General features: G+C 40.7%; 1 protein-coding gene across 3 annotated transcripts in view; it reads right to left on the bottom strand.

Moving 5' to 3' along the window:
* TLK1 (tousled like kinase 1) overlaps positions 1 to 21,264 on the bottom strand; it is a 210,917-nt gene that overhangs the window by 146,652 nt on the left and 43,001 nt on the right. For 2 of the 3 annotated variants that reach the window (XM_073807579.1, XM_019922783.3), the window contains exon 1: positions 5,504 to 5,854. The exons of the other annotated variant lie outside the window; for it this stretch is intronic. In XM_073807579.1, coding sequence (XP_073663680.1) covers positions 5,504 to 5,642 — 139 coding nt within the window. In that variant the 5' untranslated portion in view covers positions 5,643 to 5,854. Of the gene's footprint in view, positions 1 to 5,503; positions 5,855 to 21,264 lie in introns of those variants that run through there. 3 annotated transcript variants of the gene reach the window in all.

Raw genomic sequence — 21,264 nt, 5'->3', positions numbered from 1 at the left:
GTTCCATATTAAATTAAAATATGAATTGCTATAGGTAATGATAGCTATTACATGCATAATTCTCTCAATAAGATGAGAATTTAAATTCTTCACTTTATGTTCTGGTTTTATTTAATATGCATTTTTAAATTCAAGAGAGATCAATTTAAACGCTTTGCCTTCATGCATCCTTTTTTCAGACTCTCTAGCTTTAAAACCATTAGATTAAACACATTACTTCTGAAATCACATACACAATTACAAATGAAAGACTATACAGACTGCTGACAGTTTCTCTTTCTGAACTGAAAATCAGCCCCCCACAGCATTCTAAAATTCTGTGCCCAAGTATATGACAACTCTACTAAACTGTATCGTAAGCAGCATCTGATTCCCTAAAATGTCTTCAAAGTTTATTATATTTCACAGGGAATTCATCAGGATTTCAAGACTGACAGTGCTGATTCCAGAAAATACAGAAAAATCCTCAGAGGAAAAGCACAATAAAAATGCAAAAGACTAATAAAGTCAATGATAGTTTCATGCTACTGACTTAAGAGAATATTCAAAAACATTCATGGATATGTAAGTACAGTTTAACTATATTTACGAATTTTCAAAGAATCACAGAATGTTTGCAATTTCTAACTGGATGGGACCTTAAGTCACTTAATCTAATAGCACACGAAATAAGAATCTACAGAATTTATCTCTACCTCCCCCAAAAAAGTCTCCGTAGTTTGCTTTAAATTCTTTAAAGCAGTTCTTTCATTGCTGGCCAAGTCTAGTAGTTATACAGTTTTTACATTCTTCTCAATAAATGATGCTGAATTCATTCTGCGCCTTCCTAACTTTCACCTGCTGGTCCATCTTCTATAACAGCATAATGAACACATTCTCTCTTCAATTTATGTGATTGAAATGCCTGAAAACAGCTATACTTTTTCCCACCCTTTATAGTGTCTTCTTTAGTCTAAATGTATGGTCCACAGATTTCTTGTGGGTCCTGAAGACACTTCCGGGATAAAATGTACTTCCACATCACAAGTACCTTTAAAAAAACTGCCACTTGTCGAATTTTGGTGTAATATCAAAGAATAACTTCCAAAAAGACTATTAAAACAATTCTTTTGGGCTTCCCTGGTGGCGCAGTGGTTGAGGGTCCGCCTGCCGATGCACGGGACACGGCTTCGTGCCCCGGTCCGGGAAGATCCCACATGCCGCGGAGCGGCTGGGCCCGTGAGTCATGGCCGCTGAGCCTGCGCGTCCGGAGCCTGTGCTCCGCAACGGGAGAGGCCACAACAGTGAGAGGCCAGTGTACCGCAAAAAAAAAAAATTAATTCTTTTGCAACTACATATCTATGTGAAGTTGGATTCTCTTCACATGCCTCAATCAAAATATATCTCAACAGACTGAAAGAAGAAAATCCAGCTGTCTTCTAGTAAGCCAGAAATTAAAGTGATTTGTAAAAATATAAAACAATGCCACCAGCCTCACTGAAGCGTGTTTTTGTTTTAATTTTTGGCTGCATTGGGTCTTCGTTGCTGTGCGCGGGCTTTCTCTAGTTGCGGTGCGTGGGCTTATCATTGAGTGCAGGTTCAATGCAGGCTCTCATTGAGTGCAGGCTCAGTAGTTGTGGCGCATGGGCTTAGTTGCTCTGCAGTATGTGGGATCTTCCCGGATCAGGGATCAAACCGGTGTACCCTGAATTGGCAGGCGGATTCTTAACCACTGTGCTACCAGGGAAGTCCCCTCACTAAAGTTGTTGTTTTAGACTATTTTCATTTTAAAATTTGTTAACATGTAATCAGATTGTTATTGTTAGATAAACATTTTTGAAGTTATTTCATTTCAAATACAGTAAATATCAATAGACATAACCCACATAAATAAAATCTCTTCCTCAATAATTTTTAAGGGAGTAAAGGGGTCCTGAGACCAAAAAGGCTAAAGCACAGCCTATTTCTCAGGGGCAGATTCACAGACTTCTAACTATCTTGGATTTCCCTCTCTCCTCTAATATGTACATATGCCTCTGTAAGGGAGGCACCTACCACATATCTATATATTCATGAGCTAGAATCCTTAAACATACAACCCTGTCTTGCTCCAGCAGGTGACTTCAAGAAATTAAAGGGCCATCTGGTACACTTAACTGTTAACATCTCCCTACAGGTATTACTCAATCATCTGGAGTCAAATACTTTAACTCTTTTGTCTAAAGGATGCAGTCTGTAAATATGGAAACAGAGAGCAAGTTTATTTAAACTGCAATATTATCTTTTTGCCCAAACTACTTTCATTATTTATATAAAAGTAAAGCAAATTATTCATATCTGGCAAGATGAAACAGAAAAGCCAAGTCTTTTGTATAACCATTTATTTGACTCTTAGCAGTAACCCATTCAAAAGTACCTATGTATTGATATGCAAAAAAACCACCTGCTCATCTAGCCAGTACACACACCAGGTTCCTCGGAAACAAACCTGACCTTATTTGAAAATTTAATTTCTTAACTTCCCACATCCTTATTCACAGATTAGAAGATAAAGTGGGATAGAGAATTTGGCCACAGGTTTAAAAGACCCAATGTGCAATCTAGAGCTACACTGCTGAGCACCTCTCAGAGAATTTTAAGATTGATAAAGGAAAAGGTTTGGCACTCCAAGGGAAGAAAGAAGTCTACACTATATCATATAAATTCCTAATTCTTATGAGTTAGGCTTATAGATACTTATGGAACAACTTTGAAAATAGCCCATTTTCAAAGTAAAGTTTGCTTAAAAGGAGTTCTTCACATATGTAACTTTATATATGTACATATACACATGTGTGTATCTCTTTTAAGTTTAAAATTTTCTATTATATATTAAATTTGCTCCACTTTTCAAGAAACAAAGTTTAGGGCTTCCCTGATGGCGCAGTGGTTGAGGGTCCACCTGCCGATGCAGGGGACACGGGTTCGTGCCCCGGTCCGGGAGGATCCCACATGCCGCGGAGCGGCTGGGCCCGTGAGCCATAGCTGCTGAGCCTGCGCGTCCGGAGCCTGTGCTCCGCGACAGGAGAGGCCTCAGCAGTGAGAGGCCCGAGTACCGCAAAAAAAAAAAAAAAAGAAAAAAAGAAAGAAAGAAACAAACAAAGTTTATTCTCTCCTTGATACACACACTCAAGTTCCATTAATAGTAATGGTTCTTACTATCTATCAGTCACCAGCAATCAAAGCTCTCAATTTACATCACTTTACACAACATACTAATGTTACTTGGAAAAGATGCAAAGCACTTGTTAAAATAAAAACTGGGATCACACTCAAAAGAAAATGTTTCCATCTTGATACCTAGGGCTTCATATATGCAATTCCTATTAGCGTTTGTGAAATCTGAAACTATAGCTTCAAGATGAATATATATAATCCTAGAGAGAATTAACAGTTTTAACTTACTTCCTGGTTGGTCAAAAAAAGCAATGTACCACTGTCACCATACAGGTACTTGGGTGTGAAGTATAACTTCCACAAAAGCATGTCCTGTTATTTCATTAGTAAATAGAGACACACTATTCAGGTTACATAAAAATCCAAACTGCTGGACAAAATTTCTGGTTATTTGGAGGGTCAAGCTAAATTATTCCAACCCCTGAAAAATTTAAAACATCAGGAAAATTGCAGAATAGTATGAAAATTTTTTAACTAGAGTTGCAGTAACCTCAGAAACTCACAATCTAGATTTTTCAGCCCCCAAATTATTAATTACAGATGTTACAGATGAGCAATTCGACACTATATGCCCTCAGTATCTAGCACAGTGCTTAGCTCACAGAAATGGCTCAGCAAATATTTAAGAAATGAATGAAAAAAAGATATAGCCTTAAAAGAGTCTTTCCCAAGACCATCATTTACTATCACTCATTACATATCATTCCTAACACTATCATTAAGCATCTTAATGAAAGTACAGACAAAAGTAAAAGCATGCTAAAAGCACCAACTGCTGTTTACAAAATAGATTTTAAAACATTCATTTACAAATTTTCAAATGCAAAAAGAAAAATCTCCAGGTGTACTAAATTTGAGTGAGTCAATAAATAAACTTTTATCTTCTAATAATCAGAACTCAGGGTTGGGGGTGAGATGGAAAGGAGAAATGTCATGTCAATGTATTCAGCATGCTTAATGGATGCCATAAATCAAACCTTCCCCTGAATTTTCCAGAGCAAATTCATACCAATCTTTGAGCCTATTGTCACTTTCACACATGCTCACAGGAACAAAATGACAAAGAATGCTGTGCCTGAACCACTGGATTCAGGGCACAAACCACTTGATTAACAAATGTCAAGGCTCTGAGTCGTAAATATTGACAGATATTTTCAAGATAAATTAATCCCACCGACTCCTGCATAAATCAAAGCTCCTGGTATCTTTAAAGGATTCACTAGACTACTGGACTTCCAGACGTTTTTTCTGAAAATGTGGCTACAATCTCCCTGTGTGACACAACCGGCGGTGAACAACCCATTTACCAATTGCTGATGAATACCGCTAAACGTTTTCCAGACAAAAGAGCGTTAAACGTGATTCTACGCACATTTATTCTTCCCCCACAATTCTCCCAAATTTCATTTTATGTCGTATACTTAAAGTTAAATACAGCAAGTTGAAATTTTAGTCAAAAGCACTCCGATGTCTTACTAGCTGTGTAACTGCTACATCTGGTGGCAGCACACTTGCATGCAAGAAGCCAGAAAACTTAGAAAACAATTGTAACCGATCTGGTGCGTGTTTGCAGTAACCTTTACGCAGATATTTCCCACAAAACCCACGACCCTGTCAAAGAACCGTAGCCTACTTGCAGTAGAGAGAGAACGCACAAACACGCAGGAGATGATGGCGAAGCAAAGTTGCAACCATCTGGAGGGATGGTTTTAAAAGCCTGCCCACGAATCAGTCTGTCGTTTAAACTGCTCTAGGAGGCCAGGCAAGGGATCAAAGTCGGCTTTGATAATTTCAGAGGCTCCCCCCAAAGGGCAGAGACCCTGCAAACGAGAGGCATCCTCCAGGTCCTGGGCAGCAAAGCTCGCAGAGCGGGGACCGCCTCTAGGGGAGGAGTGCGCGAGGGAAGGGGAGGGGGCTCGAGGATGAATGCTTCACCAAGAGGGAAAATCCACCAGAGACCCGAGGCCAGGAGGTTAAGAGTACTGAGTGTACTAGCAAATGGAGCAGAAAGGGGCTCGCGTCCGGGGTCAGGCTTCCCATCCCAGCAGGACTGGCTCTTAAGAAGCCCAGGCGAGTCTGTGCGCCGCGCCTCGCTCCGGCCCCTCCAGCGCGCACCCCCTCGTCGGTCTTCTCAGCCACCCGCGAACCACCACCCACACACGGAGCACTACCTCCCTGGAGCCGGGAGGCCTCGAGTCCACCTCGCCCCCTCCCCCACCCCGGGGTCGGAGGAAGGAGACGCGGGGGCGCTGGGACCGCGGCGCAGGAGGGGAGGCCCGCGAGCGGGCGCGGGCGCGACGGCGCTTACCTTCCCTGGGCCTCCCGGATGGCGGCGTGTGATTCAGCAGGGACCTGGCCGCCGTCGCCGAGCCCGGGGTTGGAGACGTGGAGAGCTGGGACCAAGATGGCGGCCCCTCCAAACTTCCACTGCTACTTTGGACACTCATCAAGCTACTTTCTGGGAACCCGACTCCCCCCCTGCGACGGCAGCGGCGGCAACGGCAACGGCACCGGCACCCGCCTCCGTCATGGCGGGGGCCGCGCTGAGGGCGAGCGAGAGAGCGAGGGCAGGGAGGGGAGATTCAAGGGGATGGGGGAGGAAACCGAGAAGGGGGGAGGTGGGGAGGGTAGAGGTGAGGGGAGGAGAGGGGACGGGGAGGAGGAAAAGGGGGAGAAGTGAGGGAGCCGGCGGGCGCGCCGGAGAAGAGGCAGAGGGAAGGAGCCCGGCGGCAGAGGTGTCGAGGGGGCGCCCGCTGGGGCCGGGGTCGGAGAGCGGGCGGAGCGCGGGCTGCGCCGGCAGAGAAGACTTCCGCGGGCGGAACCTGCCGGCACCTCTGCAGTGCGTCGGCCCCCGGCGTCGCCCGGGTGGCGGCGGCGGCGGCGGGTGGTGGGTGGCGGCTGAGGCGGCGGGGTAACCTCTGCATCAGTTACAGGCGGCGGCGGCGTCACGCGCCGCCTGTGCAAACACTATCGCGAGGCTCCTGCGCCTCCGGTAGCGGCGGCGGCGGCGTCGGCCGCGGGAGCAGGCTTGGGGGAGGGACTGCCAGGGGTTGGGGGCGGGGGCGGGGGCGGAGGGGCTGGGGAGGGAACGAGCGCGCGAGGGAGGAGACGCGGGCGCCGGGCGCTGCTGGCTCACCAGCGGATAGCAGCGCTGCGCGGGAGCCCGGCCGACCGACTGGCGTGCGCGGGGGTGGCCTCCCCGAGCCGGCCGGAGGGAGGCGCACCCGCACGCGCCCCCGCCGCGCAGCACTGGCTCCCGCGCCCGATCCGCTGCCACCTGACTCCCCCTCTCTCTCGCGGAAGCGCGCCTGGCTTCCGACCCACACCCAGCCTGGAGAGAAATGCTTCTGCTCTCGCTGGGCTGTCGTTTCTCAGGAGTTCGATGCGATCATTTCTCAAAATGGAACTGAAAAGTTGAGAGTCGCGTCTTTCTTGCCCCTCTGTACTGTGCAAAAAAACCGGTGTGCCTCTCCCCGTCTACAGAATGGGAGTGATTATCGAATAAAAGAGCTAAGAAAATAAGTTGGGGGGGGATGGAAATAAAACTTTATGAATGTTTTCCAAAAAAGAAAATCTTTACCGGTGTTCTGCGCTGTTATGTGTGGTCTAGCAGTTCTTTGTTTTAAAACAGTAGGTGGGAAATCTAAGAAAATTTTGATCAGCGAATTCACATATTTAGGGAAACTATCCAGGGTTCATCTTGTAGAAGAGGGCATGGTTTCTAGAAAGTTCCAGGGCCGCTGCTGAGCCCTGACTACAAAATCCTAAAGCAAATTGCAGCATTTGCTGAAATTTATAGGTACAGTGTAACTTTCTACAAACCCACACACGGGCAGACACATCAGGGATTGGGCATCTTGTACATAAAGGAGCTGTCTAATAGTTCAGGAAAAATACAAGGCGATTGCTCTCTTTAAAAAGCCAAATTGAATAGAACACTAAAAAGATTATGATATACAGCAATTGTACTGGCACGAGGAAATGGCATGCAGGGGGACAAAAATGTCATTTCTATTTCTTATTTTTGTGACTTTGCATTTCTCATAGTAATGTTTTGTTCAGATAAACTGTCATACTAGAATAGAATCTTGGTTGTCAGTTATCTCCAGAGGTAATTTTAGTTTTCTTATGCTTCAGATTCTTCAGTGAGCTTTTAGTAACGTTCTGCTTTTCAAACTTAAGAGGGACATCTCACAAATTAAACAATTTTATTATTTTTTTAAATTATCTATTTAGGCTGCTCCGGGTCTTAGTTGCTGCACGCGGGATCTTCACTGCAGCACGCGGCTCTTAGTTGTGGCAGGCATGCAGGACCTAGTTCCCTGACCAGGGATGGAAGCCGGGGCCCTTTGCATTGGGAACACAGGAGTGTTACCCACTGGACCACCAGGGAAGTCCCCTAAACAATTTTAGCGAGATATAATAAACTACACATATTTAAACTGTACAACTTGATAAGTTTTGATGTGTATACAACCCTGAAACCATTTATAAAATCAAGATAGTGAATATGTCCATCAGCCTCCAAAATTTCCTCTACCCCTTTGTGGTTCCTCTTCCCCTACACCCCCATTCCCAAGTAACCACAGATACGCTTTCTGTCACTTAGATTAGCTTGCATTTTCCAGAACTTTAGATAAATGGAATCGTACGGTTTGTACACTTTTGTCTGGCTTCTTTTACTCAACATAATTATTTTGAGATTCATCTACATTGTTGCATTTATCAGTAGTTCATTTCTTTTTATTGCTGAGTATTCCATTGTGTGACTATACCACACTTCGTTTATCCATTCACCTGTTGATGGACATTTGCATTGTTTCCACTTTTTGGCTATCATGAATAATGCTAGTATGAACATTTGTGTACAAGTCTTTGTGTGGACATATGCCTTCCTTTCTCTTGGATACATATCTAGAACCTTACCATTAGATTTTTATACCAAAGCACATTAACCCTAAGGCAAAACAAGAATTCCTATATGATAGGTAATAGGCAACTGTATGCTCTCTCAGTATTTTAAAAGAGTAAGCTTAGCTGATTGTGGTGAAAAGAGCACAGGACAGGAAGGAAGTCAAGAGGCCTGGGTACTAGTCTCAGCAGGTAACAGTCCTTCTCTATTCAATTTCCTCATCTATGAAAAAGAGGTTAGAGTCACTAGGTGATCTCTAAAGCTCCTACCAATTCCAAGACTTTATATGGAGCTCAGCTCCTCTCGAGAGTAGTAAACAAAACCCGACCAAAGAGATTTGATAGTAGGTTATCTTCCTCCCAACCCTCCCCAGAGCCTCGGGTTACCTTTACACCAACCCCGGTTACATTTTATGCAGACTGACTCCTTTTATTTTAAATGGTAACTAGAGGATCACAGCAAATAACATAATCCAATTACTTTCGATTTATTTTTGTTACAAGTGCTGCCTTGGAAAGACAATTAAATGATTGGTTCCTGCTTTCTTGTAGCTTATAAAGATAGTCAACACTGACTTATAAAGAGGCTACTGCCGGCAATAGGGAGCTACTTAAATAAACCGTGGCTTAGCCTGAAAATGGAATGTTATGCCATCACTTAAAATCATGTCTTTGAAGAATACTGAAAAGGATGATAAAATTTTCATGTATATTGTAAGAGAAAACATGGGTTTGATCCCGATTTGTTTGTAAGTATGCAAAACAAATGACTGCAAGGTTGTACCCCAAAAAGTGCATGGCTAGCCTTGGGCTGTAAGATTGCATAATTATTCTTTTCTACTTTCTGCTTTGCCAAATTTTGTACAATGAATCATGTATTTCTTAAGTAATTTAAGCATAAAAAGGGCCTGGGGCTTCCCTGGTGGCGCAGTGGTTGAGAGTCCACCTGCCGATGCAGGGGACACGGGTTCCTGCCCCGGTCCGGGAAGATCCCACATGCCGTGGAATGGCTGGGCCCATGAGCCATGGTCGCTGAGCCTGTGCATCCGGAGCCTGTGCTCCGCAACAGGAGAGGCCACTACAGTGAGGGGCCCGCGTACCGCAAAAAAAGAAGGGGAGATCTAAGCCCTGATCTATAGGCTAGTCATAATTTACAACTATGTTTATTAGACTCTTTTCTATTTATATACCATAGTAAAAAATATTTACAAAGCATCCAATATTATAGATATAATAAATTATTTTTATACCTCTTAACATTTGATTCCTTCTAAATTTGAGGAAACAATTAATGCTTAAGTCTCTTTCCCCCAAACCAGTCAGAAATGAGCCCAGAGACTGGATGAAATGTCCTTTCTTAGTACTCCCCCATACAGGGGGCTGCTGGAGCCAGTTCATACCACCCAGAGAGCAGATTGTACAAGTCTCTCCCTCAACTCAGAGTTCAATGATGTCACATTGGTAGCTTGAAACTGGTCATGGTAAGAGTATTTACAACACCAAAGTCAGCAAAATCTACAAATCAAGGCTTCCTCACCAGCACACCACTGCTCCCACAGTACATAGATCATTGCCTTATTATCCTCCATTTCCCCGCCTTGGCTAAAAGCCTAGGGAGGGCAAGGACCTTGTCTGTCATGTTTACAGTTATAGTCCCAACATCTAGCACCTGCTTGGCATACAGCTGGTGCTGATACATTGTTGAGCCAATCAATTACCCACAGAGCTGGTTCACAAGCACCTGAGCCCCCTGAGCTAATCTCCTTGTAAACAACTCTGTTGGCCATGCTAGCAGAGGAAGAAGAGGCCAAATACTCCCCCACCCCCTCACACTTTCACTTCATTGGCCAATGTTTGTGATTTGATAAAGTTCACTGACCTTGTTAGGGTTGCCAGATGAAATATAAATTTTGCAAGGGCCATACTGATACTAAAAAGTTATTTGTTGTTTATGTAAAATTCAAATGTAACTGAGCATCCTGTATTTTTATTTGCTACACCTGGCAACCCTAGCCCTTTTGAACTAAGCAAAACATAGTTAATGATGTATTACCTAGTAAAGTTGAAGATACTATTACCTGGCAATTCCATTCCAAATAATATATCTTAGAGTAATTCTTGTTCATGTGCACCAGGAGAAAGAACAAGCATGTCCGTAGCACTACTTACTGTTAATAGCTGCCGAAAACTGGAAACCACCCAAATGTCCAACAACAAGAAAATAGATAAATGGAGTTATGTATATTCACACAATAGGATACTATACAACAATTAAAATGCTCACAGGCGTAATGCTGATTTATAAGACCAAGTTAAAGAAGGATGAAGGCAGTTTGATTCATTTATAAAACATTCAAAACTAAATAATATAGTGTTCAGGAATATATATGTGGCAAAACCAGAAAGAAAAATGAATGAGAAGCCAAAATCAGAGTAGGTACTTCCATCAGGGAAAAGGGGGGAATGTGATCATGGAGAACCCACAGGGGCTTCAAAAGCATCAATAAATGCACTACTGTTAAGTTTGGTGAGAGTGTGGAGGTATGTTTGCCTTACTCTTTTTCTTTAAACTATATATATTTATAATGTATATATATATATCAGATCTGCTCTAATATGTATGAAATATTACATTACAAATGTTTAGGAAATGGAGTGTGCTGGGCCTTTTTATTAGAGTGAACTGAAATGCCCAGCCTGTCTCCTCTTGCCTGAACTCACCCCCAGATTTGATTTCCTTCTTTGTCTGAATGTATGCACACAGATCGGAGCTCTCAAGATACCTGCCCTACCATCGTGACATGTCACCTTAGTAGTCCTCTTTTTGGTAGATGCTTGGACAGATGACTCCATTGCATAGGATTATGAAGAATTCTCATTTCACTGAGTGTGTTCTACCTGCCCTGCACAATTCACAAAGCCACTGCTTGAAGATTATGGTTTCCAAATCCCTGCAGAGATAGTTTCAGGGTTTTGTGCATAATAGGCTAGGTTACACTTCCTCTGCTCTCTCTAGCAGTGGAAGTGGTTTCCTTTTGGTTTGTCAACTTATTGGGGGAGGGGGGCTTGATCTATACATAACAAAAGCTGGAATTATTAGATTCTCAAAACAGATTCATTTCAGCTTAGGTTAAAAATTATAATCAGCTTCAAAACAATATTACCTCCCCCAAAGAGCACTAGAGGCTGTCCTCCAAGGGCATGAGTATTATGAAATGTTTACAAAAACAAAGTGCAACAAGCAAACAGTGCTCATAGCAGATTTTAAATCAACAATGTACCCCTTAACAAAGCAGTCTACTTAGAAAAGCGATTAAGAAAACATATAAAACCAATTGTAATCTAGTGTTCCACTTCACTCATCCTAAGTCTTACTGATTAAACTAAAATATAAATTCATCACTTCAGAGGGAAGAACAAAGATTCCCAAAACCTTACTTACGCTGGACTTTGTTTCTGCAGTCCGAATCTTTTTGTAGGCAAAAAAACTGATGTTCCTTTTCATAAACATTAATATCAAATATACTTGATTTTTGACAATATCTTTCCAACTGTATGGTTTCAAGACTTTCAAAATCACTTAATGCAAAAAAAAACAAAAACAAAAAAGCAAACAAAATCACTTAATGTGTGACTTCCCCGGTGGTGCAGTGGTTAAGAATCTGCCTGCCAATGCAGGGAAAACGGGTTCAAGCCCTGGTCCGGGAAGATCCCACATGCCACAGAGCAAACTACACCTGTGCACCACAACTACTGAAGCCCATGCACCTAGAGCCCATGCTCCACAACAAGAGAAGCCACCGCAATCAGAAGCCCACACGCGGCAATGAAGAGTAGACCCCGTTCACCAAAACTAGAGAAAGCCCGCGCACAGCAACAAAGACCCAACGCAGCCAAAAATAAATAAATTAAAAAAAAAAAGACCCAACATAGCCAAAAAGTTAATTAATTAATTTTTAAAAATCACTTAATGCTTTCCTAGCAAATAAAAAATGCTAAATCTTTCTTAGATACACGAAAAAATAATGTGAGATATATATAACCTCATACATATTTAGAAACTTTGAAACAATATAAAAACATCAAATATTGATGAGAATTTCTCCCCCTTCACCCCCAAAAGCCAAAAAGTCACCATGAAGCAAGAGAGGGGTTTCTGAGATGCAAATAGTATTCTGTTCCAGGTGCTGGTTAGAAATGAGTGTCTAGTTTGTGAAACTGCACACTTACAGTAAAAAGTTAGAAAAACTTTTTTAGAAAAAATAACCTGGCATTTGTGATTCTAAGTATTTGCACACGTGCATGCGCACACACGCATGCGGGCATACACTCTAAAGAGAAATTTCTTGTTTAATGAGAAAATAAAAAGGAGTATTTTTTTTAAAAAGGAAAATGTTGTTAATATGAGGGGAAATGAATGGCAGTTTCTTATGGAAAGAAAATGTCTTGAAATCAATAAACACACGATGAAATTTCCAAAACTGCCACCATGAAAACTTCCTCAAGTAAATATTTATCTACTTAGCTATTGCTCACTTTGAGCACTTAATAAAGTTGTTTGGGAATGGTTTATAACTTGTATATCCATTGGTTTTGAAAACTGTTACAGACTGATAAGCATTGGTTTCAGGAATTATTTGTTGAGCACCTATCGGGGATAAAGCAATTTGCCAGCTGCTGTGGAAGTGCAGAGTGAGTCACACATGTAGCTTAGAGGTAATGATCAAAGAATAGTCCAGCAAATGACTGCTATCCAAAGTAGAAAATGATGCATTTTCTAGAAAAATGGGAGAATTTGGAGGCAGGAAAGATCACATTTGAGGCTTCCTAAATGAGGAGCAATTTCAGCTGGGCCTTGAAGTGCATCAAAGTGATCTAACTTATTATTTCCTTTTCAAGATTCAAAATTTATCCATCAGAGTCTGGATCTATTCCATATACCAACTTAAGTCTCTATTCTATTTTTTTATTATATTTTCAGTTTCAGATAGTCTTGAGCACCTAGTTAGATCTTTGCTTATTTCCTGTTTTTCCCCTGTTTAGAAGCCTCAAAACACTTTTCCAATCCCTCCTAGAACTGCATCTTTCAATTTACCATAGGCTTCTCCTTGCTCTATGAGTTGGGAGAGGACATGGACACTAGTATCAAAAAGTAATTTTCCTGGCTGGTTCACTTTGTTGTGCAGCGGAAGCTAGCGCACCATTGTGGAGCAATTATACTCTAATAAAGATGTTTAAAAAAATATGGACAGTTCCAAAAATATAGAGTAAAACAGAAGAGAAAGCAAAAAAAAAAAGTAATTTTCCTCACTGAAACTAAGTCACCTGCTATGCAACATGGAGAAAAGAAAACAAATTAAGTTACATAAAGCATTGACTTTATTGGTAATCAACAAAAAAGCATATCAGGAACATTCTCCCATGAATCTGACACAATTTGATGAATCATAAAATGAGTCACTGAATCATAAAAAGAACTCATGATTTGGAAGATAGGGTTGGAAAGAGTTGGTGGAGATGCCCAAAACAATAATGAGAGATGAATTGATGTTAAGTCTGAAATGCTAAAAGAACTATAGCAACAACATTTTATTTAAAATGATGGGATTTCTTTTGGGAAGCAATTTAGCAATATGGATCAAAAATCCTTTAATAATGTATTCCTTTTGGGACTTCTCTGGTCCAGTGGTTAAGACTTTCTGCTCCCAATGCAGGGGGCACAGGTTCGGTCCCTGGTTGGGGAGTTAAGATCCTGCATGCCGCACACAGCGGCCAAAAAAAAAAAAAAAAAAAGGTATTCCTTTTGACCCACTAATTTCATTCCGGAAATCTGCCCTAATGAAATAATCCTAAATTAGAAAAAAAGTGCTTTTTCTCCTTTCGCACAAAGATAATTTTATTCAATATTATTTACAATAATTAAAAGTTGAAAATAACCTAAATGTACAATAATAAGGATGTGGTAATAATTTATGGCTCGTCTAATATGAGAAGGTCATTAAAATGATTGTGAAGATTTTATATAACCAAAAACAACTGGTTTGCTTATAAGAGCACTTCAGTGAATAAAGCAGCATATAAAAATTATATATACAATATAATCTCAATCACATAAAATGTATATAGTAAAAAGACTGAAGGGACATATACTAAAATATTAACAGTGGTTGTCTTCATGTGATAAAATGATGGCAGATTTCTGTTGCTGGCCTTTGTACTTTTGGGTATTGTCCAAATATTTTATAGGAATAGCAATTAGTTTATGAGAAAAAAACAACTGTATTTTTCCAAATGACTGGGTTTACTACCCCAGATTAGATTAATGAAGACAAACAAAAGGAAGGATCAGCAGGTGACAGGGAAAGAAAAAAATGTTTGGTGCCTCCTTTTCCATAGTTTCCAAAGGTTATTGTTTGGCTTTTTATTGGTACAATTAAACAAGTGTAGATTTTAAAAGTATTTGTGGAAAGCTCTCAGGAACCCACTAGCAGAATCAGAGGAATGTCCACCTTCAAAAAATCACAGTAGAAAATATGAGAAAACAAAATCAAGTCTGCAGAGCAAATCACAAAACTGCAAAGAAACAGCATGCATGTATGAAAACAAAGGCACAAAATCATGGCAGTAGTGAGACTAAGCATGATCAGTTTACTTATTAAATTTAGATTCCCTACTAATAGAAAAAGCCTCTCAGATTGTGTTAAAGATCAAAATCCAATACTTTGCTGCTTATAAAAAATACATCTAAATAAAGTAACATAAAAAGACTAGAGAAAAGGATGGGTGAAATGTAGTAAGCAAGCTTGCAATAAATTAGAGAAGCATTATTAAGTCAAAATAGAATCCAAGGCAAAAAATCTTAAAGGTTATTTTGATTTAATATGAATATTAGATACCCAAAAAAGATAAGCGGCAATAGACAAACAGTTCACACAGTGGAAATATGATTAGTTAATTGAGGGAATGTGATGGAATCACGATCTCTCTGGTATCTGTTTTTCCTCTCCACCCTGGGCACATGGGAAAACTATACTTCCCAGATTCCGTTCAGTGAGATGGGGCCATGTTACTAGATATAGACATCAGAACATGAGCTGCAATTGGGTGTGTCCCATCCAGGCCAAGAATTTAGGAGTCAATGTGCCACCATAGCACTCTCTTTTCTTCTAACAGGGATTATAGAGACCACACAATAATGTGAAATCACATGATGGAAGTGACCTGGATCTCCCAGTCACTGCAGGGAGACCAGCTGCCTTATAAATTGGCCCACTGGCACTGGACTTTGCTTGAGGAAAAATAAACCCATGTTATTTCAAGCCTCTGAAATTTGGTGCTTTATTTGCTACTATCCTGTCTTAATTAATACAATAAAGAAACGGCAAACTGCCCAAACAATCAAGAAATTTGAGTCTAACAATGAGGTTCCACTTCCCATGTGTTAAACAGAAGAGAGGGAAAAAACCTTAAAATATTAATACTCAGTGCAGTGGGGGAAAGGATGATCTTTTCAATAAATTAGACTGTGTCAAATGGATGGCCACATAGACTATGCATCTTGATCCCTACCTTACACCAACTACATATTCCAGATGGATCGCAGATCTAAATATGAAAATAAAAAATAAAGCATTTAAAGGAAAACATGGGGGGACTTCCCTGGTGGTGCAGTTGCTGGGAGTCCGCCTGCCAATGCAGGGGACAGGAGTTCAAGCCCTGGTCCGGGAGGATCCCACCTGCTGCGGAGCAGCTAAGCCCGTGCGCCACAACTACTGAGGCCCGTGTGCCTAGAGCCCGTGCTCCGCAACGGGAGAGGCCACCGCAGTGAGAGGTCCACGCACCGCAACGGGGAGTGGCCCCTGCTTGCTGCAACTAGAGGAGGCCTGCGCGCAGTAACGAAGACGCAATGCAGCCAAAAATGAATAATAAATAAATAATTTTTTTTTAATTAGAAAAAAAAGAAAACATGGGGAAATATCTTCATGGCTTACAGGTGGGCAAAGATTTCTTAAACAGAACACAAATGTGCTGACCATAGCAAGAAATTTGACAGACTGAACTATATTAAGAATTTCTGATCACTAAGAGACTTTATCTAAGATGGTGGAAGCAAACATGGAGTCGGAAGATATTTGCAATATATACACCTGATAAGGGACTCACATTCAGAATATGTAAAATAACAACAATAATAAGAACACTAACCTCCTACAAATCAATAAGGAAAAGACAATACAGTAGAAAAGTAGACACAAATCTTGAACAATTACTTCAAAAGGAGTATATCCAAATGGCTGAAAAACATATGATAAGATGCTAAACATCTTTGGTTAACAAGGAAATGCAAATTGAAGCCAAATAAGATACCATTCACCAGAAGACTAAAATGAAAAAGACAAAATATCAGACAGCATGTAGAGCACCAGGAACTCCCATACACTGGTGGAAGTGAAAAGTGGTGCCCTTGGAAAACGGGGCAGTAACTTCCAAAGCTGAGAATATACATATATTATGATCCATCAGTTCATTCCTAAGTACATTGCCAATAGAAATGCATACATATATTCATCAAAGGACATATATAAGAATGTTCATAAAGCAGCACTGTTCATAATAGCCCCAAACCAGAAACTACCCAAATGCCTACCAGAATAAATACATTGTGGAACTTTCACACAATAGAATACCATACAGAAATGGGAATTAACGAATCATAGCTACACGAGTGACATGATGAATTGTACGAACATAATGTCGAACAAAAGATTACATATTATGTGATTCCATTTATATAAAGTTCAAAAACAGTTAAAACCATCCTATAATGTGAAATCATTCAGCACACCTTTGGAGGGTATATGAGGGAGAATTCTGGGATGCTGGTAACGCTCTGTTTCTTGATTTAGGTTCAGATTATACAGTGCGTTCACTTTGAAAATTCATCAAGCTGTACACTTAGATTTGTACACTTTGGTGCATGTATATTTTACTTCAATGAAATGTTTAACATATATAATAAAAATATATACATTCCACAAATACATAATACCAAATTATAGCAAGGACCTAATTAAACTTGTATTTTCATACATTATTGCTATCAAGGAGAAAATGGTACAACCATTTTGGAAAGTAATTTGGATGTATATGTGCAACATACATTAACTATATAACAACACACATATATTCCCATTTCTGAGAATCTTTCCTAAGGAAAAAATCCAAAACATGGGAGAAAACTATGAACAAAAGTTTTTATCACAAAGCTAAGGTCAACTATAACTATAGCATATCCTCTTGGTATATTTTTATTCAGTTTTGACTGCTTTGAAAACTCTAGTGCAACATGAGAAAAACTTTTGGTATAATGTAAGGTGAAAAGGAAATTGTATATACCTAATTATTATAATTAAATAAAGATACAACTTAGAATAAAATGAGTAGAAAGAAAAACGCACAAATGACACATACACAACATCCCTGCCCAGTCTCAACCACTCCATAAATCACATAGGTAATGATGCCCCTTTAATCTGTATCTCCAGCTCACACATATCTTTTGAGCCCCAGGATATTCAAACTCATCACTACACATCTTCCCTTGGATGTTTCACAGGTCCCTCAATTTTTTCCTCCTATATTTTTTAACTTGGGTGGAAACTCAGCCAAGAATAAGAACAGGGATAGTTATCTAAACCAGAGATCTGAGAGTCATTCTTGTCATCCCTCACTATACATTCCTAATACCCCCATCCCTTACCATTCCCTAAGTCCACACTGTCTCCTAAAGAGCCCTTTGAATTCATCCCTCTCCATCCATCCATCTATCCATCCAACTATCCATCCTTCTGCCATTGCCTTTACCATTTTCCACCTAGATTATTGCAAGATCTCTCTAACTAGTCTACCTGCTTTCAGCCTCTTTCAATTCAGCTGCTGTGGTTATAGTTGTAATACCAAATTTGAGTGTGCTTTTCCATTTTAAAATTCTTCTGGGGACTTCCCTGGTGGCGCAGTGGTTAAGAATCCGCCTGCCAATTCAGGGGACACACGTTCGAGCCCTGGTCCGGGGAGATCCCACATGCCGTGGAGCAAATAAGCCCATGTGCCACAACTACTGAGCCGGCGTTCTAGAGCCTACAAGCCACAACTACTGAAGCCTGTACACCTAGAGCCTGTGCTCCGCAACGAGAAGCCACCACAATGAGAAGCCTGCGCTCCATAACGAAGAGTAGCCACCCCTCGCCGCAACTAGAGAAAGTCCGTGTGCAGCAACGAACACCCAACACAGCCAAAAATAAATAAATAAAAAATAAATAAATTTTAAAAATAAAATAAAATAAAATTCTTCTGTGGTTACTCATAAGTGACTGGATAAAGTTCAAACTCTCTAGTACAGCCTATGGTGATTCTTTTTATCTTGTTATCTCCTGCCTATCTTTCCAGTTTTATGTCTGGTTACTCCCTCCCGGGAATCCCACACTCCAGCAACAAAGTTATTATAGTGGCCAAACAGGTTGTATGCTCTGTCTCACTTCCCTTGACTTCTTCCAGTTACCAGAATTCTTTCTCCCACCTTTTCCCAACCTTAGTTACCTGGCCCATCATCCAAAACTCAGTTCAAGATTCTCTTTGACTGGGAAAACTTCAGGGATCATATTTTTATATGGTTGTAATCATGGGGTACACTCAATTTTCTACCTGGTTTCTATCACTAACATTACAGCATGAGCAATTTTCTAGTTTGCCAAGGTGCTCTTCATAATCATTTAACATGCAATAAATTCTCTGTCTTCTTTGCTCCCACCGTATGCTCCATATAACCTTTATTACATCACCTATCACTTTGTTTTGTAGTCATTTTTGTATGTGTTCACCTCCCCCACTAGGCCCTGAATTATTTGAGGGAAGAGATCTTTGTTGTATTTGTTTCTATATCCCCAGCACAGAGTCTGCTGCAGAGTAGGAATTCACCAAATAAAAGCGAACGAATGACTAAATAATGGTTGAGTTAGCTCAAGAGAATATGGTAATATATTTTTTTTCCTTTTCTCAGTTGCCCAAACTTTCTGTGGCTACTTATTTACTTAGATTTGCCATCTTAAAAAAAAAAAGGGGGGGGGGGTTGCGGGATTTAGAATATAGTTTTCAGTAGTATTATATTACCTTTACTACTTCAAATTATTTTTGATTTATCAAACATATTACAACTCCCAACTTTGCTTAATATGTATGTGTACAATGAAGCCTGGAAAAGCATTTGTTATCTCCTGCTCTATTTGTAACACACTTTCATTGTACCTAATTAACAGTTAATGCTCACTCCTTATCATACTAGTCCTTCTAGTATGTATTTGATTCAGCTGATTACTCTGTCCTCCTTGAACCTCTGTCTTTCTTTGACCTCTGGAACACTATCCTGGTTTCCTTCCTACCTTGTTACCTTCTTCTGATCAGTCCTGTTGCTGGGCTCTCTGCTTCCTCTTCTGATCCACTAAATGTTGGAGCCCACCAAGGCTCAATCCATGCTTCCCCTCTCTTCTCTCCTGCAGCCAACTACCTCACTCCCTTTGGCCCTGGTTCTCAAGCCTAGCTACACATTAGAATCACCTGAGAAGCTTTTAAAAAGAAACGCCAAATCCAGGTCCCTTTTCTATCCGAAACTCTATCAGAACCTCTGGGGGCAGAGCCAGGATTTCATAGGTTTTTAAAGCATCTTAAGTGATTCTAATGAGGGACCAGTATTGAGGATCACATTGAATGGGTTTAAATAACATCTCTATGCAGATTAGTTCAAAATATATGTCCCCAGCCTTGACCTTTCTTTGAGCGTCAACCTCAAATATCCAATTGGTTCTCAACAGCTTCTCTTGGGCTAATAACTACCATGTCCAAAACTAAATGCTTGACTTTTGCCCCCAAACCTGCTCTTTTCCCAGTCTTCCCACCTCTGCAAATGATCCCATCATTTAGTAGTTGCTCCCACCAAAATCCTAGGAATCATCTTTGAATCCACACTCCTCTCACTTCTCACAGCCACATAATTCAGTCCTGATCTGTTGTACACTAAATGTATTTTCCAAATTTTACCATTTCCCATCTCCTCCAAGCCTACTGCCCTAGCCTAGGCTGGCATTATCTCTTATAGAGCTAAAGAAATAGCTGGTAATTAATCTCCCTGCTTACACTCCTGCATTCCTAACCTCCATTTTTTTCCCTTGTGATGGGAACTTTTAGGATCTACTATTGGCAAATTTATATATACCACACAGCAGTGTTAACTAAAGTCATCATGTTGTACATTACATCTCCAGTACTTATTTATCTTATAATTTAACATTTGTACCTCTTGACCCCCTTATTCCAATTCCCCCACCACCACCAATAGTCAATGTAATTTAGACTCAATGAAACATGGTAGTAAGTACTCAAATAAATAACATAATGGGCTGGGGGAACTGAATAAACATATAAGTAATTAGAATAAATGTTATATATCTGGGCCAAAAAAATTATATCCTGGTTAATATATATAGAGAGGAAACACACCATAGAAATAGGAGATTTTCGTTGGTGTGAGAGGGGCAGAAAACCCTGGGTTGCACCTCAAACACTGCTGTGGGAGCCCTCAGCATGCAGAACCCTAGGTGTCTTGAGGGCAAAGAGAGAGTCACTGGAAACAGAAATCAAATTTGGAACAGAACTGAATATCAAAGAAAAAGAAGCAGCAAGGATACTGGACAAAGGTTTGTCCAGAACCTGTCTCTTCTCAACTAACAAAGTGGTACAAGTATAGCATTTTTTTAGGCTCAAAGTCATTGCTGAATAAGATCCCCCCAAAGATATGGGAGTATCTCCTACCAAGGGTTTAGTGCATTTTTTAAAAACAAATATATTTTTATATTAATAGCACCAGTGTTTTTTTAGCTAGCATTTTTCGGTTTGGTTCGGTTTGGTTTTTGGCCACACGGTGCAGCATGTGGGATCTTAGTTCCCTGACCAGGGATTGAATGCGTGCCCCCTGCATTGGGAGCCCGGAGTCTTAACCACTGAACAACCAGGGAAGTCCTAGCTAGCATTTTTTAATGCTTACCATATGCCAGGTACCACGCGGAGTGTTTGTATGCATTATCTAATTTGATTCTAACAATAAACTCT

This window comes from Tursiops truncatus, chromosome 7 (genome assembly GCF_011762595.2).
Source record: "Tursiops truncatus isolate mTurTru1 chromosome 7, mTurTru1.mat.Y, whole genome shotgun sequence".
In the NCBI taxonomy this organism is placed as follows: Eukaryota; Metazoa; Chordata; class Mammalia; order Artiodactyla; family Delphinidae; genus Tursiops; species Tursiops truncatus.
This window is presented reverse-complemented; position numbering and strand designations above follow the sequence as displayed.